The following is a 25908-nucleotide window of genomic DNA, read 5'->3' as shown; positions in this document are numbered from 1 at the left end:
TTTTTGTGTCTTGTCGCCAATGTTTCAGGTCTTCAGAACAAAGATCCTGACCTGAAAGGTCTTATGTCCATTTCCCTCCACAGATGCAGTAAGGGCACTGCAGTATTGGTGAAACAAAGTCTAGGTTCCATTGCCTGATGTCCAGAAATCAAATGCTACTGCTCCGGTGGGAACTGAGATTTCCCTATGGCTCTGCAGCACCAGTTTCTCCATAGGTAGATTTGCACCCTTTCTTTGATCTTGCTGAACTACCAGCTAATTTTGTTTTATTCTCAGGGTGTGTTTATTGCGTACTGAAATTCATTGCTCATCACATGACTTTCAGATAGTGGTAATACGAGTAAAAAAACTTTCAGTCCACTGGGGTTTAGAGGAAACTTGGTGCTGGACTGGTATCGGTTTATTAGTGTCACATTATTGAGGCACTGAAAAACCTTTGATTTGCCTGGATAACATGCAAATAATTGGAAACTTGGCCATTTGATCCACTGTTTTTACAATTTTCTCTGCTGGAGAATAAGAGCTGACCTGCTCACTTCCACCTCCCGGCACTTGGTCTGCAGCCTGCAGATTACGCTTCTTCAAATACATGGCAGGGACTGATGCTATGTGAGGAGTGTTTCTATCTGTCAGTCTCTTGGGCAGGAGGCCCAGACGGCTATCGCCCTCCCTTTCCCTCATCCTTCTAATCCATCTGTCAATTATTTTACATCAATGCCCCCTTCCCCCAGTATTTGAAGTCACTGCTAAGGCAAATGGATCCTTCCTACTTAAAATGTAGTTCTGTCATTTGTTTCTTACACCTGTATATAATCGCACTTCAGGCACCTTTGTTCCAAGGAAGACTATCCCAGCTCATCCTATCTTACTTAATAATGACAATTTTCCAGTCCTGGCAATATTTCCAGTCCCATCCCCATGATGTATGGGTTTGTAGGTTAATTGGCCTCTGTAAATAGTCTTTACTATTATTACTACTGTAGCGAGTGGATGAGAAAGTGGGGTAACACAGAACTAGTGTAAACGGGTGATTGATGGTTGGCATGGACATGGCGGGTTCTTTTGCTCTGTGTCTCTAAACTCAACTAAACTAAACTTGGCTTCTTACCGCCTCAATTTTAGATCCAGCCCATGGATCACATAGGTGTGTAGGAAAGAACTGCAGATGCTGGTTTGAATCGAAGATAGACATAAAAGACACAAGAGTCTGGAGAAGGGTCTCGACCCGAAACGTCACCCATTCCTTCTCTCCCGAGATGCTGCCTGTCCCACTGAGTTACTCCAGCATTTTGTGTCTATCTTGGATCACATGGGAATGGCTTTCTCTGAGCGCCTGCCCTTTGGGAATATGTTGAGAGTCTTGCTAAAACCTGCCTCGACTATGTCAAACTCACTGTCGTGTGACATTCCTTCGACAGTCGACAGTTATGGCCATTTTCATACTCGGAAATTAGCATCTTGTTCCCTATTGATTTTCTATGGACATAACAAAAAAGCTGTGATCGTGGACAGTCAAAAGCACATAACTTTCTTAAAAATTAAGAGAACTGAATGAAATTTTCAGTTATCATAGATTGAAGCATTCTGAAACAAATATAAAATAATCTTACTTGGATGACCTGAAATTAAAGCATATAATTAGTTAGTTACCCAATTGTAGCTAATTTCAAACTTCAATTACTAGATCTAAACATCTATCCATTTCTTAATAAATGATTAACATTTTTAAATAGCCTAAGTGTCCAAATAATATTCACAAATAATTCACAATAAAACATGATTTTAAAATCTCATTTACATTAATTTATAGGCCAAATGGAAGGAATTTAGTGTTCAACTGCTGTAAATTAAAGTCCATTTAAATCAGCTTTCTAGTGGGATCCTGTGAATGCGCTGGTTTAGAACGTTCACATTGCGGTAGATTTGTGCCCTCAAATGCCCAGAAAAATACTGCGGGATATAATGGGGCCCAAATTAGCTACTCGCAACATTAAAATTTGTATAAAGGGATCTTAAGAAGCCCTTTTTAACATAAAAATAAACAGCCTACCTTCCGTTTTCCCCTGTATGAGATCCGACCCGTTGTCGGCGGTCGTGGGTTTAGAGGTTAATTTTTAACCTACTATAACAAGTAAAGAAATCCCTTAAAACTAAAAATAGCTCCAGCTGCGGAATCTTCCAGCGATTTTTCGTTAATAATTAACTAGGCTGAAAAACCTCGATTTGAACAGCCTAGGGAAAATCGCGTTTTAAACCCGCCCCCCTCTAAACGGCGCCAAAATCGCGCACACGGGCTGGGACAGATTTTCAGCGATCTTCAGGTAGGCTTTGCAACATACCTACTCTCTATGCCTCACTTTCCTTAATCATTTCCCAGAGCCTTGAGGGCCTGTCCCACTTGGGCGACATTTTAGGCGACAGCCTGAAAAGAGGTTGTCGCGTCGTGGTTCAGTCGTGACGCATGTAGTGACGCGCAGTGTCTCCCTGCCGAACCAGGATTTTGAAATGTTCAAAATCCAGGGGCAACACCCGGGTGTCTCATCATATCGTGCGCCCTGTCACACGCTGACGTATGCTGTCCTGCGGGTGACACCCGGTTAGGGTTAGGGTTAGAGACCGCAGATGGGCTGTAAAATATTCTTCCTTCAATGGATGAATTTTAAACATTAATATATTAAAATGAATACAATAAAATCAATTATGCAAATGAAAAGATGTCTGAGTCGTTCAGTTTTATTTACAGATGTATTGGTCCGCTTCCAGATCCAATCACCGTCTCTAGCTTTTCACAGGGATGGATTCAGTGACTGAACTCCCCTCTCCCCTCCATGAACTCCCCTTCCCCACTCCCTCCTTCTCCATTCCCCTCCACTTTCCCCCCCCCCCCTTCTTCCCTTCCTCCCTTCTCCCTGCCCCATTCTTCTCCCCCTTCTCCACTCCCCCCCCCTCACCTCACATTTCCTTCTCTCCCTCTCCATCCCTTCACCCACTCCATCCCCCCCCCCCCCACTTTCCCTGACGCCCCCCATTTGTGGACCCAGCCAGTGACAGCTAGATCCCACTAATAGTACTGCACAAAGTCCACATCATCTGTTTTAGTAACATTGACAATTGGATGAATGCAGACTTTGGGAACACCCCCGCCCACTCGCCTGGCTTCAAAATGTGTGGTGGGTATTTAGACTCAGTGGCCGGAGCAGGTGGGTGGCACTGGCACATTGACAACATTGCCTGTACCCAGTTGAAAATCCCGCTGCCTCTGGGGATTTGGAGAGATTATTGGAAGAGAGATCTGCCTCTGGGACAACTCGTGGCCAACAGTTTCGTTCCCATGCAGAACATTGGGGGTTCGAGTCCAACCCCTGTATCACATTTAGTTCAGAGATACAGTGCCCTTTGGCCCACCGAGTCCGCATTGACCAGCGATCCCCCGCACACTATCCACACACGCTAGGGACAATTTATACTTAAACCAAGCTTATCAACCTAGAGTTAGGGTTTCCTCCCGCACTCCAAAGGCGCACAGGTTTGTATAAGTTCAGTCTACCCTCACTGAATCGATTCCTGTGAAAAGTTAGAGACGGTGATTGGATCTGGAAGCGGACCAATACATCTGTAAATAAAACTGAACGACTCAGACATCTTTTCATTTACACAATTGATTTTATTGTATTAATTTAAATATATTAATGTTTAAAATCCATGCATTGAAGGAAAAATACTTTACAGCCCATCTGTGGTCACTAACCCTAGCCCTAACCAGGCGTCACCCGCAGTAAGCATACGTCAGTGTGTATGTCGTACAACTTAACGGTTTTAAGAGCGTCAGTCACTGACGCTCGTAGTCGCCGAAAAAATCGCAAAGTGGGACAGGCCCTTTAATTCTTTTGAGGCTGTGACTGTGGACTTTGTTGATCTGTGACCTCAGAGCACCAGGGCAGGTTAGTGTAGGTGAAGTTAGCCACTCTTCCTGCTGTATGATCCTTGAATGAAAGGTGGGGCAGGGAAATGAGTTGGTGATAGGGACCTACCACTTTGATCAAAGCTCCTAAAGCCCTTTTGAAGAAAGGGTGAACCACTAGGTGGCACTTCGATGGCAGCCTTGCCTCCAGTCTGTGTGTCCTTGTCTTTTTTTTGTTATTTTTAGTGTGTTTTAAAAGTTTGTGTTAATTTTCTCTGGTTTGTTTTCTGTGGGAGGGGCGTTGTAGGAAATTTTTTTTCAATCTCTCACCTTGCGGGAGATGCGATTGTATTCTGGGTCGTATCTCCGGTCGCTCTGCAGCCTAACATCGTGGAGGTGGAGGCCTTGCTCGGGACTGACTTTGATCCTCTCCACGGGGTGTGGTCTTACCATGGGAGCCGATTCCTTGCCTGGGATCGACACTCCAACGGACTTTAACATCAAGGGCTCGCAGTCTCGGGAGAGACCGAGTCGGGAAGCTCAGGAAGTCACACGACGTTGACTAGCCCCGACCCCGGGTAGATCACCCGGCGCAGGGGAGCTGAGATTCCCCCTGACGCAGGAGCTTGATCGCCCCAACGAGGAGGCCTGCTGCCAGCTACGGGAGTAAGATCGTCCTGTCAACAGAAGGTTAGAGGCCCTCGATCCCTCGAGGACAAAGGAGGGAAGAGATTGAACTTTTTTTCGCCTACCATCACAGTGAGGAATGCGGAGGAGTACCTGTGGTGGATGTTTATGTTAAAATGTAGTTTGTGTGTTCTGTTGCTTTTTATTAGTATGACTATCAAATTCCTCGTATTTTGCAAAACATACTTGGCTAATAAAGTAAGTATGAGTAAGATTTCTGCTCAGCCTGTGACAAATCAATGTTGGGGGTGGGCTGTAGGGTGTGAAGTGAGCAAGAGAGCTAAGAGATGCTGATTTGGAACATGCAATGTTTTTAGGTGTTGCTGAGGTGCAGGGTGCAAGTGACAAATGGTATTCTCAGTCAAGAAGCTCACCCACAGAGTGTTGCTTACAAAACTGTGGGCTGACATTCCTGTGTAATGTGGAGGGAATGCTGCGTCGCCAGGGGTATCAGCATCTTATTGTCATATGCACCGAGTTACGTGAAAAACTTTGTTTTGCATGCTATCCAGGCGAATCATATACATGACTACAAAAAATCATTCAAAGGAGAAAATAAACTGCAGAGTATATAATATTGCAGCTACGGAGAAAGTACAGATTTTTAAAAAGTGTCTCAACCAAGTAGATTGGAAGATTGCGAATGATATGAAAAGTCCAATCGTGAGTCTGGTAGTATATGCTTGCACGTTCTATTTATCTTCTGCTCGATGGGAGAGTGGACAAGAGAGTGGACAAGAGAGAATGACGAGAGTGTGAGTGATTTTTGATAATGTTGGCAGCTTCCCCAAGGAGAAAGCTGCCAACATGGAGCGTGTAGATGGAGTTAATGTGGTGGGGGGAGTTTGATTTGCTTAATGGACTGTGCTGCGTCCATGACTCTACAATTCCTTCTGTCTTGGGCAGAACAGATGCCATGTCAAGCTTTAATGCATCTGGAAAGGATGTTTTCTGTGGTGTATCTGTAGAAATTGGTAAGAGTTATTGGAGACGTACGGAATTTCCTCAGCCTTCTAAGGAAATAGAGGTGTTGGTGTCCTTTCTTGGCAGCAGCATCAATGTGACAAATTGGTGATATTTACATTAGGAACTTGAAACTCTCAACCATCTCCACATCAGCAGCATTGAGACAGACTGGGTGGTGTACTCCATCCTGCTTCCTGAAGTTGATGGCCAGTGACTTTGTTTTGCTGACATTGATGGAGAGGCTGTAATCCTGACATAATCACACTTAAGTCCTCGATCACCTTCCGGTACTTTACCTCTTCATTGTTTGTGAACTAACACACTACAGTGGTGTAGGAAGGAACTGCAGATGCTGGTTTAAACCGAATATAGACACAAAAAGCTGGAGTAACTCAATGGGTCAGACAGCAACTCTGGAGAAAAGGAATGGGTGACTTTTCAGGTCTGAAGAAGGCTCTCGTCCCGAAAAGTCACCTATTCCTTTTCTCCAGAGATGCTGTCTGACCCGCTGAGTTACTCCAGCTTTTTGTGTTACACTACAGTAGTAGGCTGTGGGCCGAGCATCAAAAATGTGTCTAGAAATAGGATTTCGTGACCCAAGTCACCAAACTACATGAAATTTTCACATATTGTGTAAACAAAATTATATAAATCACCCCTGAAACTCGATATGAAGAAGACTTGCACATTTTTATTAAATTAGAGAAAAAACGGAAAAACCTCGGGTATTTTTTAGTCCAATCAAAGCACGTTTAACATTGAGTTGTCTACCAGTTGGCCAATCACACGCTTTGTTTCAGGCTAGCACACAAAATGGCTGAGGGGGCTTCACAGATGCCTGTTTTACTGGAGATTCCGATTTGTTGTTCTGTGGAATAAATGTCGTGGAAACTTGCAGCAGGTAATTGTATTTAGTGGGAAAAGCATTAAAAAGGCTGAAGAAAGTGCTGCTAAGTTGAGGAAGTGGAAGAAAGCCTTGAAAGCAAAGTCCCTGCTGAGGTCCTGGAACACAAAGATTAAGACAGCCAAGGACCAACTCTAACTGAAAGGTAAGATCGAAAGTCTGAATTTATGAAAATCTATCTGTATGGAGTTTAATTAATTTAATTGCACCCTTTTATAATGTGAATAAATTCATTCATTCACTTACTTCATTCATTCATGAAGTTGAGGGCCTAAACTATATGTTTCAATAACACAGTCAATTAAACATTGTCACTAATGCCAGCCTGTTGTAGAGTAATAAGTCTTTAACAGCTAATCTCGGAGCTGCCTGCGAAAACTTACCGGGAAAAAGTGCTCCGATCGCGGGACATAGGTACTCGTGGTGAAGTGAAGCCGCGGTCTCAATTAATAAGCGGCTGATTCGCGAACGCGGAGCCGCGGATCATCTCCGCGGGCGAGCGGGGGGGGTGTGGGGGGGAGAATGTACATAGTGCCGTCTATAGCGGCCGTTTCAGACCCCGACAACGGGGAAAAAAGAGGGATATCTGACCATTTCTCACTGCAATGGAAGCCTATAAATAGCGATCAATATCCCGTTTTTCTCCCGTTATCGGGGTCTGAAAACGACCGCTATAGACGGCACTATGTACAGCCTCCCCCCCCCCCCCCCCCCCCCCCCTGCTCGCGGTAAGTTTTCGCAGGCAGCTCCGAGATTAGCTGTTAAAGACTTATTACTCTACAACAGGCTGGCATTAGTGACAATGTTTAATTGACTGTGTTATTGAAACATATAGTATAGGCCCTCAACTTCATGAATGAATGAAGTAAGTGAATGAATGAAGTAAGTGAATGAATGAATTTATTCACATTATAAAAGGGTGCAATTAAATTAATTAAACTCCATACAGATAGATTTTCATAAATTCAGACTTTAGATCTTACCTTTTAGTTAGAGTTGGTTCCTGACTGTCTTAATCTTTGTGTTCCAGGACCTCAGCAGGGACTTTGCTTTCAAGACTTCCATCACTTTCAACACTTCCATTAACTTAGCAGCACTTTCTTCAGCCTTTTTAATGCTTTTCTCACTAAATACAATTACCTGCTGCAAGTTTCCACGACATTTATTCCACAGAACAACAAATCGGAATCTCCAGTAAAACAGGCATCTGTGAAGCCCCCTCAGCCATTGTGTGTGCTAGCCTGAAACAAAGCGCGTGATTGGCCAACTGGCAGACAACTCAATGTTAAACGTGCTTTGATTGGACTAAAAAATACCCGAGATTTTTCCGGTTTTTCTCTAATTTAATAAAAAATGTGCAAGTCTTCTTCATATCGAGTTTCAGGGGTGATTTATATAAATTTTTTTACACAATATGTGAAAATTTCATGTAGTTTGGTGACTTGGGTCACGATACTGCAGAATAAAGCTCCTCGGCCCACAGCCTATAGGTGTCCTCTGCAACGTTGTAAACAGTTAGAGCAGAATTTGCCCACATAATCATGAGTACATAAAGAATATAGCAAAGGTCTAAGAATGCATCTTTACATGGTATTGGTGCTGAGAATTATCGTGGAGGATGTGTTGCCTGTCCTCACTGTTGTCTATGGGTCAGGAAATCATAGATCCAGTGGCAGAAGGAGCTGCTGACTCTTAGGTCAAGGGGATTAGAGATGAATTTTGTTGGAAACGTGGTGTTGAAGGCAAAGTTATAGTCAATAAGTAGGTGTTCTTGATATTCAGATGTTCTAGGGATGAGAGTAGGGTCAAAGAGATGCCGTTTGCTGTGGATTTGTTGCGGTGGTATTTGAATTGCAGTGGATCAAGTCTGTCTGAGACGCTAGAGTTAAAGTTTACCATGACCAGACACTCAACGCAATTAATTATGGTGGATGTTTCAATAATTCTTCTGAACTCCAGCGAGTATAGGCCCAATGCCATCATCCGCTCATCATACGTTTGTTCACCCAATCTTTCCAAGGATAATTCTCATAAACCTCCTCTGGACCCTCTCCGATGCCAGCATTTCCGTCCTCAGATATGGGGCCCAAAAGTGCTCGCATTACTCCAAATGCGGTTTGACCAGTGCCTTATAACGCCTCAGTATTACATCCCTGTGTTTATATTAGAGTCCTCTTGAAATAAATGCTAACATTGCATTTGCCTGTCTTACAACCAATCTTACTACGATTCCTGCACCAGCACTGCCAAGTCCCTTTGTACCTCCGATTTCTGAATCCTCTCCCCATTTAGAAAATAGTCTACGCCTTTATTCCGACTGCCAAAGTGCATGACTGCATACTTTGTTACACTGAAAATGTCCGCAAACACTCCTGCCAGCTAGTCTGCACAGGCTTTGAAGACGCACCTGGGGATGCCATCTGGGCCAGTCGTTTTCCATGGGTTCAGCAATCTGACTTCTACGATGGTGGCCCAACTATATCATCACATTTAATGAGAGAAACATGAAGCCAAGTGACTGTCTGTATTCTCAGGTGAATGTAAGATGCCTCATGATGCTCTTGAATTGCAGGATATATTTCTTCTTCAGTGTCCTGCAAATATTTATCCCTCTTTCAGAATTAGTAAAACATCATCTGGTCTAAATTACAATTTTATTTGCTGTCAATTAAATTTCTTCATTTTAATTTCTCCCTTTTAAATGGTAACTTAAAGTAGTTTACTATCTGCAAAGGCTGAAAGGAATGTGAAAGGTGTTAGAACAATGCAAGTGCTTTGAGAAAGGAAGAGGCTGGGCCTAAAGTGCTGACTCTACCATCAATGCATGGATCCAGGAGAAATAGAGTGCAAGCGGGGAGTAAAGAACCACAAAGGGTTTCCAAAGTGTGAGAGTGAAAGTGCGATGAGTGTGGATGGGGATCAAAAGAGGTGGTTTCAGAAATGCTTTCTATAAAAGTATAGAAACATGGTTTTTGGCTCAAGTTGTCCATAACCCATCTAAGCCAGTCCTATGGGACTGCGTTTGAGCAATATCCCTCTGTTCCTTTCCAATCCATGTACCTGTACACATGCCTTTTCAATGTTACTATTGGGCCTGCCTCAACTGCTTCCTCTTGCAGCTCAGTCCACATATCTACTACTATTTTTGTGTGAAAAACATCACCCCTTGAGTTCCTATTAAATATTTCCCCTCTCAACTTACACCTATACTATCTGTTTCTTGATTCCAAAAACCTTGGGAAAGGGCAATGTGCTTTCTCCCTATCTATCCCATGATGATTTTTTTACACTTCTATAAGATCACCCCTCAGTTGCCTACACTCCCAATAAATATTATCCTAGCATACCAAACTTCTCCCTAGAACTCAGTCCCTCTGGTCCCCTCAAATCTTTTCTGCACCCTTTTCAGTTCATCTTTCCTATAGCAGGGTGAGCATAATTGAACACTGTACTCCAGGTGCAGCCTTGCTAACATCTTGTATATGAAGGCAATTTGATGGTAGCCAATACTGAAGAATATATTGAATATTAGCGAAAGAATGGAAGTTAGATTGAGAGTCTCACTGCCGCTGAAGACCGGGCATAGCTAAAATAAAACAGAAAATGATCAGGCACCATATGTGGAGCGAACCTTTTAGGTTTGAATCCTTGCCTGTCCCCACGGACCTCCTGAGTCTCTCCAGCATTCTTTATTCATTTCAGGTTTCCTGTATCTGCAGTCATTTGGATTTTCTATTCTCTAGACTACCACAATGGCCAACAGCGCCTTTCTGTACTGTAAATTCAATAATTCTGTTGGATTGTAGACAAAAATGCTGGAGAAACTCAGCAGGTGAGGCAGCATCTATGGAGGGAAGGAAATAGGCAACGTTTTGGGCCGAAACCCTTCTTCTTGTTCCATAGATGCTGCCTCACCTGCTGAGTTTCTCCAGCATTTTTGTCTACCTTTGATTTTACAGCATCTGCAGTTCCTTCTTAAAAATTCTGTTGGATTCTTTTGTTTCTCTTTGTGTAGAAAGAATGACGTGCCCAAACAAGGAAACCGAGCAACAGACGGTGAGGGCAGGAGGTACCGGAAGATGAGAGAAGATCTGCAGGCCTGTGAGCATATGAGCCAATACCAACAGGCAGCATGGCACCACGGAAGTGCAGGAGAGAGGGATTGGGCGTTACGAGAGTTTGCAGGTTCCAGATCGAATGCTTACCACTGGAAGACCAATTCAGGTGGCGGCCCAAACCGGCATTCAACGGGTTTGTGGGCCTCTCAGAGCTGGCAGCCCGAAGACAAAGGAGGAGCACCTAACTGGAATTTGAATCGCAGCTGGCATCCCAGTGGCCCAGGGGGGGTGGCTAGTCGTCATCACAAAAACAAAGGAGGCCTGTCCAACTGGGGCACTAATTCCGGCAGCGGTGGCGACAACATGCCTCACTACAAGAACAGCAGGTCGAACGGCAAGCTCCAGCCTGGCAACACGATGGATTCAATGGAGGAGGCCGATCAGCAGTGGAGTAAGGGGAAAATGCAGAAGTTGAATAAAATGGAGGGTCTGAGATATCGACACCCTTGGGACAAAATGCAAGTCTGGAGACGGCCAGTCACCGGTCGAGGGGCGATGGGGAGAATTCCATCGGATCGGTGGAACGCGGGCGATTACGCCTTGCAGGAATACGGCATGGATTTCACCAGCGATGACGTCCCGGGCGAAGGGATGTTGATCTTCAACAATGGCCAGAGTAAAGGTGATCAGACTGGAGGCAAGAGTGTCAGCCCCCCAAGGGATAAGAGGCGCCGCTTTACTCCTTACCGGTCTCAGAAGTCCACAGGGGCCCTGGACCCTGGCCTGAGAAGCAAGAGCGGCAACGATTCCGAGAGCAGTTGCAAGTCTGCGCAAGCAAAAGACGTCGAGGCCCAGCAAAAAGGCAGTGGTTTCATTTCTGGGAAGGTGGCTGAGGAACGAAATAACAGCACAAGACCTCTCACCCAACCTAGTTGCTCTGCAAAAGATGAAAGTAAAGATGAAGAACAGAGCCCGTTCCCAGCCTCACCTCACACCAAATTGTTCCCTCATCCTCCACACGAATGTGTGTCCTCTGCTTCAGATTCCTTCTCCAAGAAAGATGACCCCTCGTTTGGTAGGGAAAGTGGCAAGTGTTTGCGCTCATCCAATTTGAAAACACACAGATTTTCACCGCCTGAGAGCATGCAACAGTTGAACAATGCACCAAATGCATCAAAGGCTCGCCTTTCGACAGAAGCTACCGCAGACCCAACGCTGCAGCCCTCACTCGCTGTGCCAGGTGGTGTCAATAAATCACAGTTGGATAATAGTCTGGGCGAGATGCTGAGACTGGCGAGGGAAGCTCTGAGGCAGAGTCAGTCTGAATGTGGACAAGAGAGTCAGCCAGAGAGTGGTGAAGAGTCCGGGGAAGGTAACAAGGAAAACTGGAAAAACACAAACAAAATTCAGAAAGCTAATGAAAAGCTTGCACCAGGGGACTCCAGGAAAATAAGCCAAGAACTTACTGACATTGCAGAAGAATTAGACCCAGCGATGGTTGTAGATTCAGCGGGAACACATTCAGGCCAGAGGCAACCTTCTTCAAAAGCAACAAAGAAGGAATTGGACCCAGATACAGTTGTAGATTGTGCCAACTCAGATTCAAATCAGAAGCAACCTTGTGCAAAAACAGTAAAAGAGCAAGCAGCTGTGTTAGATGCTCAGCATGATGAAGCTGGTGATGTCGGCAAAACAAAATGTGATTTAAAGGCCTACTTGACTTCAGGAGCAGGCGATCAGTTGCCATCCACCTTCCCCTTTGCGTTGTCGGAAACCAAAAATCCAAATGTGGTCCCAAGCATGGCCGAAGCTTTTGATCATTGTTCCTCTGACCCTGAGCTGCAGAACGAAGGGGCCCAGGGCTGCAACCATCTCCTGTCTGAACTCAACAAGCTTGGGCTCCCCACCTCGGTACAGAGAGACCTAACCCGCCACATCAACTCCAAGTCCAGGCCCGGGACTCACACCCCTGAGCCCAATCTCAACATTGCTCGCCGGATCCGCAGCATAGGAGACCAGAGGAAAAGCGAATCGGAAAAGGAATCGGGTCTGAAACCAACCGTGCGTCAGTTGCTAAATGTGTCTCGTCATCACGTCAACTGGGATCAAGTCATACAGCAAGTTGCTAAAAAGAAGCAGGAACTTGGAAAGGGTTTACCAAGGTCAGTAAGGAGACAACTTATTTTTCTTTTTGTGAGAGAGTGCCATGGAGTTCCTGGGATGGCGGGACTGTCATATGCTGAGAGAATGGAGCAGCTGGGCTTGTATACTCTGGAGTTTAGAAGGATGAGAGGGAATCTTATGGAAACATATTAGATGTTGGGGAAGTCCAGAGCCTGGGGCCATAGTTTAAGAATAAGGGGTAAGCCGTTTAGAACGGAGATGAGGAAACACTTTTTCACACAGAGAGTTGTGAGTCTGTGGAATTCTCTGCCTCAGAAAATTCCACAGAAGGCCGGTTCTCTGGAAACTTTCCAGAGAGAGCTAGATAGGGCTCTTAAAGATAGCGGAGTCAGGGGATATGGGGAGAAGGCAGGAACGGGGTACTGATTGTGCCATGATCAGCTATGATCACATTGAATGGCGGTGCTGACTCGAAGGGCCACATGGCCTACAGCTGCACCTATTGTTTATTGTTGGGGCAGCTAGTTTCTGGATAGCATGGACGATGGAAGCTTGGATGTGCTTTTACCTTGGTGAGCTGATGTCCAACTGGACACTGACCTTCACTTTCTTGATCTGTCCCCTTGCTGGGTCCACCGTTTCTTCCCCGCCCCAGGCTACAGTAAGTGATGAGGATCTTTTGCTGGGTTATAGCCAGACTAGTCAGCGCAGCAGAGTGCTTCTACATGTGGCCATTCATTGCCGTGATGGATTGGGTTTTGTTTGTGGTTAAAAGGTGCTGCCGACCAGACTGCTTGTACAGTTGGCTGTGCTTTCTCCTGACGCATCCATGGTTCTGTATTCCAGGTTTGGGATTGAGATGGTTCCCTCAGTGCAAACCAGCTCGGATGCTCCGGAGCTGGATGAAGATGAAAATCTGTCTTCTCTGGAAGGCTTCCAGTGGGAGGGAATCTCCAATGCTCCCACTGGAACCATCCGGAAGCGCAGCCTCTCGGAAAGCAGTGTGGTCACGGACAAGCGGTCGATTTACAACCTGTTTGGCAATGATGTGAAGACCGAGGAGGGGGATAGAGCTAAAGAGCGTGCTCCCACCATTCCAAGCAGCAAGCTGCTTCCATTATCTCTAGGACCAAACGGGTCGAGCTGCCCGGTGAAGGGAGTTGCTCGCGATAGCACCGCCCTGGCAGAGAGGTTCCAGGTTGGCGGCAGTGGTGACAACACTTCGACCCAGGCGCTGCTTGTAGTGAAGCAAGAAGGAAGCTCCGGCTCGCCCCTTGGATTCGACAGCACACCTGTGGAGAGCAGCCGGCGAGGAAAGGCGTCCCTCCTCTCTGCCAGCGAGGGCTCTCGTCCACAGGGCTACCATGAGGCAGAGGGGGCTAGCGAGACGCACGCCCAGCAGAGTTCCTGCCGCACTGTGCAAGACCCTGCTGCAGCAGACGGTGCCACCGATAGCAGCTACACGTCTGGCGGTGAACTCAATGACACCCAAGTGCTGGGCAAGAAAAGAAGAGCAACACCTGTAAGTAACTAATTCAATGCTGTGTCACCACTTCCAGTACACAGTACTGCCCGGCTATCACATAAACATTGATAGAACGTCATGTGGAGGGATACAAGGATCTGTCAAAGAGTCTGTGTTCTCAAACTTAAATGCAAATATGCTGTTCTTTCTTTCTGCTCTAAATGACATTAAATTCTACTTTATGATTACTCTCTGGTTAAAGTTGTTTCTCCTGTGCCACCCCATTGGTAAAATCACTTTGGGGTTTCGTATCAAATGCGTTCTCACCCAATTACCAATTTAGATATCCTTCCAGTCATTTGATGGAAGACCATTCTTTGCGAGTTTTTTTCTCTCAAATAGCGATTGACGCTACATAACTTTTCTATCATTGTACAACCCGTCTCTCTCTAGGATGGTCTGTCTCCAGAGCTCCCTGGTTTGGAGAGAAAGAATAAGAGGAGGAAGATCAAAAGTAAAAGAGGTGAGTGGACTATTAGTGCAAGTTTCAGCAATTTGGTTGCAGCAACCACTGTACCATCTGATCCCTGAGCCCATGACAAGACTTTCACCTCTTACCTCCCCGGTGAGCGGACAGTGAGGGATACATATTATCCTCGCCCTTTTCCCAGCCCCTCCACCTGCTCCCTCTGGCACGTTTGCAGTGTGCGTCTTGTTAATGGTGAGACCACACTCGTGAGCTTCTCCTATGGTAAATCCTTCCTTTCCCATTCACTGCAATGATCTGCCAGGAGTGTTTGCTCCCTTGGGAACATTTCCACTAAAGACCTGACCAACCATTTTCCATTCCTGACCCTTGTACCAGCTTAGATTATTACCCACTTTTAAATGGCTATTCTCTGCATTTAGAACCACCAGCTTTCATAGAGTTATGCAGCATGGAAATTTGCCCATGCTGACCAAGATATCTATCTGAGCTCATCCTGTTTGCCTGCTTTAGACCCATAGATCTCTAAACCTTCCCTAACCATGTACTTGTCCAAATGTCATTTTAGTTTAGTTTAGTGATACTTAATTATTGTCATTCTACCCACTACAGCTTCCGCTGGCAGCTCGTTCCATATATCCTGTGTGGAAAATGTTGCCCCTCGGGTCCTTTTTAATTCTTTACCCTCTCACTTTAAGTCTGTGCCCTTTTGTTTTAAACTCTCCTATCCTGCGAAAAAGACTGCGACTTTGCACCTTATCTATGCCCTTCATTTTATATATCTCTAACATCACCCTTCAACCTTCTTTACTCCACGGAAATAGTCCCAGAGTAACAGGCCTCTCATTTTAACTCAAGTACTCCAGTCCCAGCAACATCCGCTTGAATCTTTTCTATACCCTTTCCAGCTTAATGACGTGCCTCCTATAGGTGGACAACCAGAACTGCACACCATATTCCGCATGTAGTTTCACCAATGTCTTGTGCAGCTGTAATGCAACTTCCCACTTCATTCACTCAATATCCCGACTACTAATGTTTAACATGAACAGACTGGGAGGGACAGAGTCAGCTCCTGCTCCAATGTAGCTGAACTTAGCTGAAGGCAAGTGTACTATCACTTTCTTCGCCACCTTGACTACCTGTGTTGCAACTCTCAGGGAAATATATACAGCACCCCTACGTCTCTCCAGGACCCTACCATTTGCTGTGTAACTCCTGCCCTGATTTAACTTGGCAAACCACCCCACTTGGCCAAATTAAATCCATTAATTGCCATTAATTGGCTCACTTCCCCAGTTCATCTGTATCTTGTTTTAATCTTGGATAGCCTTGGTGTATTCCACAAACTTACAAATTGTGTTAACAGCATTGTCATCCATAAATGAGAGGCAACAGAGGATGCAACACCAATCCTTGCAGCACACCACTGGTCAAAGACCAATCTAAATAACCACTTTCCACTTCCACCCTCTGACTCCTTCCATCAGGCCAATTTTGCCTCCTTCAGGTGAGCTCACCCTGGATCCCATGTGATCTAACCTTCCATGCCTGCTACCTTGTCAAAGGTTCCCTGGATCATCCTTGCAGCCCTTAAATAAAGGCACAGCTTTAGTCACCCTCCAGTCTTTAGCATTCTATTCGCTACCAAAGAAAGACCCCCAACCGGGCCTTTAGAAATTATCACCTGTTCTGCCTTCCCTCGCCATTGTCTCCACATGAGTTATGTTCATGATCCACAGAAATGGCTGGACATATCCAAAACCTGCTCAATGAAGTAAAACACAATAAATGACAGGAAAGTGACAAGTGGCAACACATTGGAGTCCATATCCAAACCTTCAAGGTATTCCTTTACTGGTGGATGGAGAATGAAATATGAGTGATTTATTATAACTAATTTGTAAGTTGAGTATTGCTCGCAGATCTGATTAAAGAACTAAAAATAGCTCAGAGGGAATGATATTTCACTTTGTTTATGCATTGGGCTGTTGGGCACTGGGGAAGGGCTGGGCACTGGGGAAGGGTTGTGCTAATTTATGTTCGTTGTGTTCCAGTGTTACTTGTGTGTCCTCGACAAGCTGTGTGCAATGTTCAGCTACACCAGTGTCCTCATTGTGTACTGCCTCTGATTCCAGAAAGGAACCAGCTAGACCAGTTGCTGAGCATCTCACTGCGGGAGGACGAGCTGAATAAAACAAGCCAAGGGTTAGATGGAAACCTGCTGCAGGCTCGTGCTACTCTCCAAGCCGCATATATAGAGGTTCAGAAGTTCCTGCTTCTTAAACAACAGGTACTGAGTCATAGTCATACAGCACAGAGACAGGCCCTTTGTCCCATCCCGTGAATGCTGACCAAACTGCCCTTCTAAGCTAGTCCCATTTGCCTGACCAAAATGCCATCCGAGTATAACATCACAGGGATGAGGTCTGGATGAGATATGTGCACATCTGTCTTTCTACTCCCTCTGCCCCCATCATCCATTTTCCTTTCCCTCCATCTGCTCATCTCTTATCTCTCCCTGCTCAGGGTCCCCCACTTTCCGTAAACCCCCCCCCCCTCCACTTGTTCCATTCCTCCCTCTGGTTCTATGATTCATTCCCCATCTCCTATACGCTTTTGTCTTCACCACAACCACCAGCCTCGTGGCTATCCCCCTCCCCTATTCTTCCCCATCTGACTCATTTGCCAAATAACCCCTCTTCGCTACACTTTCCAGCTCCTGCTGGACTCCTTCCCCTCACCTCTCTACCATCGATCTTCCCTCCTCTCCCATCAGTCTGAAGAAAGGTTCTTAACCTGAAACATTGTCTGTCCATTTCTCTCCACAGATGCTCCTGTTCTGCTTTCTTCCAGTGGTTTGTTTTTTTAAACCGTCTCCACTCCTTGAAGATCTGTCTTATCGTCTCTCCATACCTGGTCACCAATCAACCCTGCACGGTCTGCCTGCATATAACACTATCGCCCACTGCGCAGTGGGTTTTAAATGCCTTGTATAGTGGCATTTGTTGTAGAAAGGGAACATCAGCTAGGGAGATGACCAACCCCCTCCCCCCCCCCAATCTGATAATGACTTTAAAAAAATGCCTTACTCAATTTAAAAGCCTTTAAATGTATTTGAATGTAGTTATTATCCTCGCTCCCCAGGGGAAGTTAGGTTTCCTGTGAGAACAGCTATCTGCAAACATTGCTGTGCCGTGGTCATTCCATCCATTTTGTCTTCCACACAGATCACCCTGGAAATGAGCACACTAAGGACCAAGAGAATTGAAATTCTTCAAGGCCTGCAAGGTCAGTCACAGTTCGAGGCCGGTTTCCCTTCCGTCCGAGAATCTGGTCAAAATTCTCCAGGTGCTATCCGGTGCAGTCTTCAGCATTAGAGCGGAGTGCTTTCATTGATGAGCACTCTATCTCTGGGTCTACTGATTGAAAAATGCAAATCCCACTCTGGAACATTAGCTCGTGTCCCAGACAGGTACCTAGAGTTCCTGAGGCGGGCCTGGACTACGGACAGGATAAGGAAATGGAGAGAGTGCATGTACGGGAACTGTCTCTGCCCTGCGCTGAGTGGCAACGTGGGGATTTCTGAGACACAGCCCATAGTGTGGCACCAACTCCTGGGGTGGGTTTAGGGGCTGGGTCTGCTGAGTGATACCCCTCCACCAGCCCATCGATGCTCACCGTGCCGGCCTGCTGGTTGCTTCCCCATGAACCCTAGTGACTGTGCCCACTCTCTGGCTGCCCCGCCTTCTCCTGGGCTCTGAGAAGGTCCCAGTAAAAGGTGGGCAGCTCCCTCAGAGTGCTGCAGCTGATGCCAGCTGTGAGGTTTGTGTGGCACCTAGAAGGAAAGGGTACCCGTTTGCCATGCCATGCCATCTGGGAGGATGCCGTACCGACAGGAATCTGTACACAGCCCAAAAGCCGAGAGTCGCCGAGGTTCGAAAGTTCATCAGCGACTGACTACACTCCTCAGCCAGGAGGCGCTGCGCTTCCTCTTGCCCCAGTAAAGATCCTGGGGCAGTGTCTTCTGGATCATGCCGTCATGCAGGGGCGGAACGGTGTGGGCAGATGCAACTGTTTTGGATGTTACTGCCGTTTACTTGTACTGTATGTAATGAAAGCTGGCAACTGTATCTTCTGAATTCCGTTAACGGTGTCCACTTGGTCTTCTCCAGAGTCCAACGATCCTTCTGGAGAGCGATCAATGCAGAGCCCGGCAACAGAAATCAGCAGTCTGCACAGAGGTGCGTGTGATCTCAACTTCCACATCCCCTTCTCACCATTACTGTGCCCAGTTCCCTGCTCTGGCTCCAGCTCAGACCTGCGCCCTCGACCAGAAGCTGTTCCAGGATTCCAGGCCGCTGCAGCGACGTCCCTGCCTGTTGTGTCAAACGCCTCCATAAAGCAAGAGCCCACCTCCCCGAAGAGGACAGAGAAGGGTGTGAAGAGTTCTGAACCACTGCCCTACACTGGACGGATGCTGACTGACTGTCACAAATCGGCCCTCTCCCACTGTAAAGGTATTTCTCAGAGATTTGATACAGTATCTTCCACAATCACACTTCAGATGTAGTTTATTGTTGTTTCCTCACTTTACAAGAGAGTCAGTTTGTATTCGCGTTCTGCATTCAATGACAATGAAAATGTAATGTTACATGAGCAATGTGTGTCAACGGTGAGACCAAAGCCATTCAGCCCATTGAGTCCATGCCAGCCCTTTGCAGCAACTTGGTCAGTCCCATTCCCTGACGAAGACTGGCAATGCTGGAAGCAGCAATTCAGGCAGCAGCTGTGGGGAGAGATATCAAGGTCCAGGTTAATGATCCTTCATCAGAACTGGAAGAGTTTCAAGTTGTGAAGAGGTGGGGGAGCAGGTAACGTGCAGACCGAAGAAGCCCATGTGACGATTACTTAAAATACAGGATGGAAATAAACAGCCAGAGACTGGTATAGGTACATCTGTGGAGAGAAAAGTAGAGGGGTAGTTAAATTTGGTGTTAAATGGCAGGGATTTCAATGAGGTCTCAACCTACCTCATAGTTACATTGGACATCTGAAATCAAAATGCTCAATGGGTCGGGCAGCATCAGGGGAGAGAAACAGATCATGCCACCGTTTTTTCTTTCCAACAATACAGCCTGTCATGCTGAGCGTTTTCGGCATTTTCTGTATTTCAGATTTGCAGGATTTACAGTATTATTTGAACTGCCTGACATCAATGGAGCATGTGGGAAGCTGAAGACAGAGACTTGAATGGGGAATTAAAATGACAGGGTGGTTGGAAGCTCAGGGCTGCCTTTGAACGGAACAAAGGTGATAAGCCCTAATTAAACCACATCCCTTTCCACATGAGCTTTCCCCATAACCTTGCAAAGATAGGTGGAGTGGCAGGTAGTGTGGAGAAAGCAGGACCTCTGCAGAAGGATTTGGACAGGCTGTGAGAATGGGCTGAGAAGTGGCAGATGGAATGCAGCGTAGCAAAGTGTGGAGTCGTGCATTTTGGTAGTAGGAGTAAAGGCGCAAACTATTTTCTAAATGGGAAGCAAATTCAGAAATCGGAGGTGCAAAGCAACTTGGGAGTGCTGGTGAATTTGCAAGTTGAATCAGTGGTAAGGAAGGCGAATGCATTTACAGTATTTAGAGGATTAAAATTCAAAAAGCTAAAAATAAGCTTGCGCCAATGCCATCAACCATGAGGCACAAGACTTTCATAAAACCCACCAGTTTACTGTTGTGCCCTGGGAGGAAATCTGCCCGGTCCTGGTGCGGTCTTGACATGACAAGCCTGTGCGATCGACCCTTCGCCATCTCCTCAGCTCAGGGAGAGCTAACGGTGGGCAATAAATGCGGCTCCCCCCCCCCCCCCCAGATATTACCACATCTCCCAAACAAGTGGCTGGGAGCAACGATGAGGCCTGAGTTTGAGGTTCCAAGTTTCAGTGCTCCCATTGCAGAGGTGTCTTCAGCTGTTGTGGTAGCTTGCTCACGAGTCGAGTCAAGAGTGTTCATTGACAAGCTGACAACAGGACAATGGAACTCTTACTTGTAGCAGCATGATAGGTCCGTCAACACAATACACAGATAATATATAACTAAAAATAAACAGTTAATTAATAACCACAATAGTAGTGCAAAAACCTGTAGTCCTTGGTGCAACCATAGAGGTTCATACGTTGAGGTTAGTCTTGTTGAAGAGCCTGATGGTTGTTGGGAAGTAGCTATTCTTGAACCTCGTGGCCACAGTTTTCACTCCTACACCTCCTTCCTGATGCCAGATATGAAATGAGACCATGGCCAGGGGTCTTTCATTGGCTGCCTTTTTGAGGCAGTGCCTCCTGGAGCTGAAAGGCTCCCTCCCTGAACCTGATCATCTTTTACATGCACAGAGTCTCTTGCACAGAGTAGGGGGGTTGAGGACCAGAGGACATGGGTTTAAGGTGAAGTGGAAAAGATTTAATAGGAATCTGAGGGGTAACTTTTTCACACAAAGAGTGGTGGGTGTATGGAAGGAGCTACCATAGGAGGTAGTTGAGGCAGGTACAACCGAAACGTTTAAGAAGCAGTTAGACAGGTACATGGATAGGACAGGTTTGGAGGGATATGGGCAGGTGGGACTAGTGAAGATGGGACATGTTGGCTGGTGTGGGCAAGTTGGGCTGAAGCGCCTGTTTCCACATGATATGACTCTAAGAAGTGCCTTAAAATCTGCCTGATCTGTGTCCTTGTAATGCTCCAAGGGAGCTGGCTCATTGGATCAGCTAATGACCACCTTACATGCAATGCTGATGGGAAAGAGGGAGGTGGCATTTGTGAAATGCAGCTCGGGGATTGAAGGTTGTTGCTGTTGGTGCTTCCTCACAGCCTGACGTCTCCCATCCATCTCCTTTCTCCAGGCCAAGTCACACCCACAGGATACCCGCTAATCAGTCTGCCTCCGTGCCTGCAGCCCGTGGCCAAGGGCTTTGTTCCAGCGGGGCACGCAGGGCAGGGTGTGTTGCCGGGCCTCACGGGGGACAAGGCTGCCAGGATGGGGGCACCCGCACCCGGCCAGGGTAGGGGAGCGGAGTCCGGGCCGCCTCATCGACCAGAGCTGTTCGCCGTGCCAGAGAAGCGTGGCTCCCTGCCAGCAGACAAGAGGCAGAAGGGGCAGAGGGAGGTCAAGAGCCAGGGCAGCGAGCTGCAGCAGGAGGTGGAGTCCTCCATCACCCCCTCAGAGAGTCGCAGCTCCAAGAAGAAGAAAAAGCTCAGGAAGAAGAAGACCCCTCGCGTGACGCGGTCGGGTGAGAACAGCGACACGGAGCAGGACACGGAGCTTGTCCGACCCCAGCGCAAGCTGAGGACAAAGAAGGTGGCCAGGGCAAAGGTCACTACCTCAACCCACCAGGGGTCAGACGGGGCCCTGGTGCCCAGGGTGAAAGGCTGCCAGCGCGGAGAGAGCGAGATGCGAAGTGCCACCACGGACAGCGACTCCACCGTCCAGCTTCTGCAGGTCAGCAAGGTCGAACATGATCAGGTTGCCGTTGAGTTGCTGGAACCGGCTGGCGAGCAGCCCGACAGCCCGCCCAAGGGGCAGCGGGCGGTGGCAGCACGAGGCAACGTCACCGACCTGCTGAAGGCAACCTACGACGAGGTGACGTCGACCAGCGAGATCGGTACAAGCTGTGCCAAACCTGCGGCCAGGGGGTGAGTGCGGGCTCCATGAGAGGGTGGAGGGGGGCATCCCACGTGGACACACTGCAGACGATTCACCCTGTTCAACGTTCATTCCTTCCATGCCCACCCAGACCCACTCCATCTCTGCCCATCCTGACCCACTCCATCCCTGCCCACGCCGACCCACACCATCCCTGCCCACCCCATGCCCCAATCGATCCCTGCCCACCCCGACACGCTCTATCCCTGCCCACCCTGACCCACTCCACCCCTGCCCACCCCGCTAGAATTTAGAAGATTGAGGGGGGATCTTATAGAAACGTACAAAATTCTTAAGGGGTTAGACAGGCTAGATGCAGGAAGATTGTTCCCGATGTTGGGGAAGTCCAGGACAAGGGGTCACAGTTTAAGGATAAAGCGGAAATCCTTTAGGACCGAGATGAGAAAAACATTTTTCACACAGAGAGTGGTAAATCTCTGGAACTCTCTGCCACAGAAGGTAGTTGAGGCCAGATCATTGGCTATATTTAAGAGGGAGTTAGATGTGGCCCTTGTGGCTAAAGGGATCAGGGGGTATGGAGAGAAGGCAGGTACGGGATACTGAGTTGGATGATCAGCCATGATCATATTGAATGGCGTTGCAGGCTCGAAGGGACGAATGGCCTACTCCTGCATCTATTTTCTATGTGACCCGCTGTACTCCTGACCATCCTTGCCGATGCTCACCCATGCTCCTTCAGTATCGGTCGTCCTCACCACTGGAGACAATGGGCCTGGCAGTGGAGCTGTCAGCAGCTGCGGCTTAAGGCCCTGGAACCCTCACCACCAACAGAAGCCCACCCTCCTGTCCCTTCCCCCCCCCCCACCCCAGACGCCACAACCCACCTGCCCCCGCTCCCTCCCCTCCGGCCCACAGTTGGGGGTGAGCTGGGCAGTGCAGGGCGTTCATGCTGATGTCTGTCATGGTCACTGATGGGGTGAGGCAGGGTGAGCTGTGGGGACAAGTCTTTCACCAAGTGCTTGGCAAACTCATGCACAGTTTCTTTTCTGTCCTCTTCTAGTGTGGCTGAAACTCAAACTCCAGTGTCTTCACAGAGAGGATCGAGGAATACGTCAGGTATCAACAAATCACTGCCCTGCCTTTGTTCTGCACACAGTGACTAACTATTCCCTTCCTTCCCTCTGTTCCTCAATCGTATGGACATGGACTGGGATTAAAGCAGGACAATAGTCGGCCTCCACTTCCCACCTCCCTCCACCCTCCATCCATCCCCGGCTCAGTGGATCCCGTGGGTGTCAGAGCTGGGATAGTACTTGTTCATCAGGCATGTACCTGATCATAATCTGCAGGTTATCCTACACCTCAGCGTTGCCCACAGGTAAAAATCCAGGGACTGTATTATATACGGCCAAGCAGCATCAACCTGTGTAAAGATGTGACAGTTCTCCAAAGGTATAACTCCGTCCTGCCTAACAGGTTAAGAGCTGGTCACCTCTTATACCTCGCCTCCAGCCTCCCACTTTAAATTCCTGCCAGAAATAGCCAGCGGCATGTGGCAAGGGACTGCCCTTCCCAGTTCCCCAGATCAGGATGACACACGCCTTTCCAGGGCCAAGCATAGGACCAGACTGGCTTCAGAAATGGGAAGGTGGGAACTTGGTGACAAGCTGCTGACATGTGCCTCTCTCCTAGAAGTGTCCTCTGATGAAGGGGAGGAGGAGGATCCGACCGAGGGCACGTTTACAGGCCACCAGGCAGCTGTGAATGCCATGCAGATCTATGGTGGCCAGCTCTACACCTGCTCTGCTGATAAAACCGTGCGTGTGTACAATCTGACGGTGAGCAACAGCCACTAGGACTCCAGTTCACTTGTCGCTTTATTGGAAGTCAGTAGACTTGGTGTGACTACAAGAGGACTTGTGTTGCTGTCTGTGGGGATTAATTTCAGCGCTGCCGACAGTTTACTACATATGGAAGCCACAGAGGATTGATTTTAATGTGGGGGTGGGGGGGGTCTAGAAGCAATTGGTTGTGTTGACTGGTTCGGGGAAACAGCCATATGTTCCACCCCCCTGTACCCATTACATTAATGGATCGATCCAGTCCTTCACACCGCTCTCCATCTCCAGCTTCCCCCTTCCCCTTCTCCTGATTCCCTTGCTATTAAGAATGTGTGCATCTTCAAGAGTCTCATCATTTGTGTTGTTTCAAGTCTGGGTCAAAGAGCATTGAAACAGACTCCTTAATCCATTGTCAAAGACCTTTTAGAAATAGAGATACAGCATTTGAGCAGGCCCTTTGTTCTGCTGAGTACATGCCGACCATCGAATACACTAGTTCTTGTACTAGTTCAAGTCAAGAGTGTTTTATTGTCATGTGTCCCGGATAGAACAATGAAATCCTTACTTGCAGCAGCACAACAGAATATGTAAACATAGTACACTGTAAACAATATAATAAATAAGGAAAAAAAAGGTTCAGTGTGTGTACACACACGCACGCATACATACAAACAAATAGTGCTATGTTATCACACTTTTGCATCCACATTAGTGGCAGTATTAACATAGAAACCCGCACGTCTTTGGGATGTGGTAAAAAAACAATGTGCGGAGGAAACTAACGCAGTCACAGGGAGAACGTGCAAACTCCGCACAGACAGTACCCAATGTCGGGATTGAACCCGGGTTCCTGAAGTTATGATGCGTCAGCCCTACCAGCTCCACCACTGTGTTGCCCCCTAATAGGATTAATACTAAACCAGCACTTGCTCCGTAGTTGCCTTTGCCATGGTAATTCAGTTGATGGTCTAGATACTTAAATGTTCTGAGAGTCAAATAGTAGAGGGCATAGGTTTAAGGTGGGACGGGAAAAGTTTAAAGAAGATGTACATAGCACGTCTTTTCACACAGAGGTGCATGCAATACGCTGCCATCAGAGCTGGTGGAAACATATACTACATCAATGTTTGAGGCATTTAGACAGGTACATGAACAGGCAGGGAATGGAGAGATATAGACTGAGTGTAGGAAGATGGCATTAGTTTAATTTGGCATCATGTTCAACACAGACATTGTGGGCCAAAGTGCCTGTTCTTGTGCTGTCCTATGTCTGTGCTTCCACCACCCCCTCAGGCAGTGCGTTCCAAACTCCAACCAGCTCCTGTGTGACAGAAATATTTCTCTGATCCCTTCTAAACCTCATATCCTTTGCCCTACATCTGTTCCTTCTATTTTTAAGTGGAAGTGCTCTGGGAAAATGTTTCAACTATCTCCTCTATCTATAACCCTCATAACTTTATACACCTCAATCAGGTTGCCTCATCACCTGCACTCTGACAAAAACAACCCTAACCTCTTTAGTCTTTCTGTTTTACTGAAGCACCCTATCCCAGGCAACACCTTGGTGAATCTTCTGCGCCATCTGGAGTGGACTTATCTAAGTTTAAAAAGCTTTTAGACAATTCATACCCATTATCTCAATTGTTCTTGTATCACTCTCCAGTTTCCTCAAATGTGATTGTTGCCCAATGGATTGAAGGGATTTCAGAAAGCTTTAGATAAAATGGCTGACAACAGTCTTGAACCAGTTATGGCTTTGAATTGCACTGTCGAAATGAAGCCCTTGGTATCTTCTCCACCTAAACACTTTGCGAATTGCAA

General features: G+C 47.1%; 1 protein-coding gene across 3 annotated transcripts in view; it reads left to right on the top strand.

Moving 5' to 3' along the window:
• znf106 (zinc finger protein 106) overlaps window positions 1-25908 on the top strand; it is a 56171-nt gene that overhangs the window by 19767 nt on the left and 10496 nt on the right. For 2 of the 3 annotated variants that reach the window (XM_033026713.1, XM_033026711.1), the window contains 9 exons: window positions 10474-12678; window positions 13487-14162; window positions 14559-14628; window positions 16731-16885; window positions 17823-17883; window positions 18768-19112; window positions 21486-22275; window positions 23307-23362; window positions 23939-24084. In XM_033026713.1, the coding sequence (XP_032882604.1) occupies window positions 10474-12678; window positions 13487-14162; window positions 14559-14628; window positions 16731-16885; window positions 17823-17883; window positions 18768-19112; window positions 21486-22275; window positions 23307-23362; window positions 23939-24084 (4504 nt within the window). The remainder of the gene's footprint in view (window positions 1-10473; window positions 12679-13486; window positions 14163-14558; window positions 14629-16730; window positions 16886-17822; window positions 17884-18767; window positions 19113-21485; window positions 22276-23306; window positions 23363-23938; window positions 24085-25908) is intronic. The other variant, XM_033026712.1, reaches the window with a different exon arrangement.

Source organism: Amblyraja radiata, chromosome 9 (genome assembly GCF_010909765.2).
Source record: "Amblyraja radiata isolate CabotCenter1 chromosome 9, sAmbRad1.1.pri, whole genome shotgun sequence".
Lineage (NCBI taxonomy): Eukaryota > Metazoa > Chordata > Chondrichthyes > Rajiformes > Rajidae > Amblyraja > Amblyraja radiata.
Note: the sequence above shows the minus strand (reverse complement) of the source record. Positions and strands in the feature narration are given on the sequence as shown.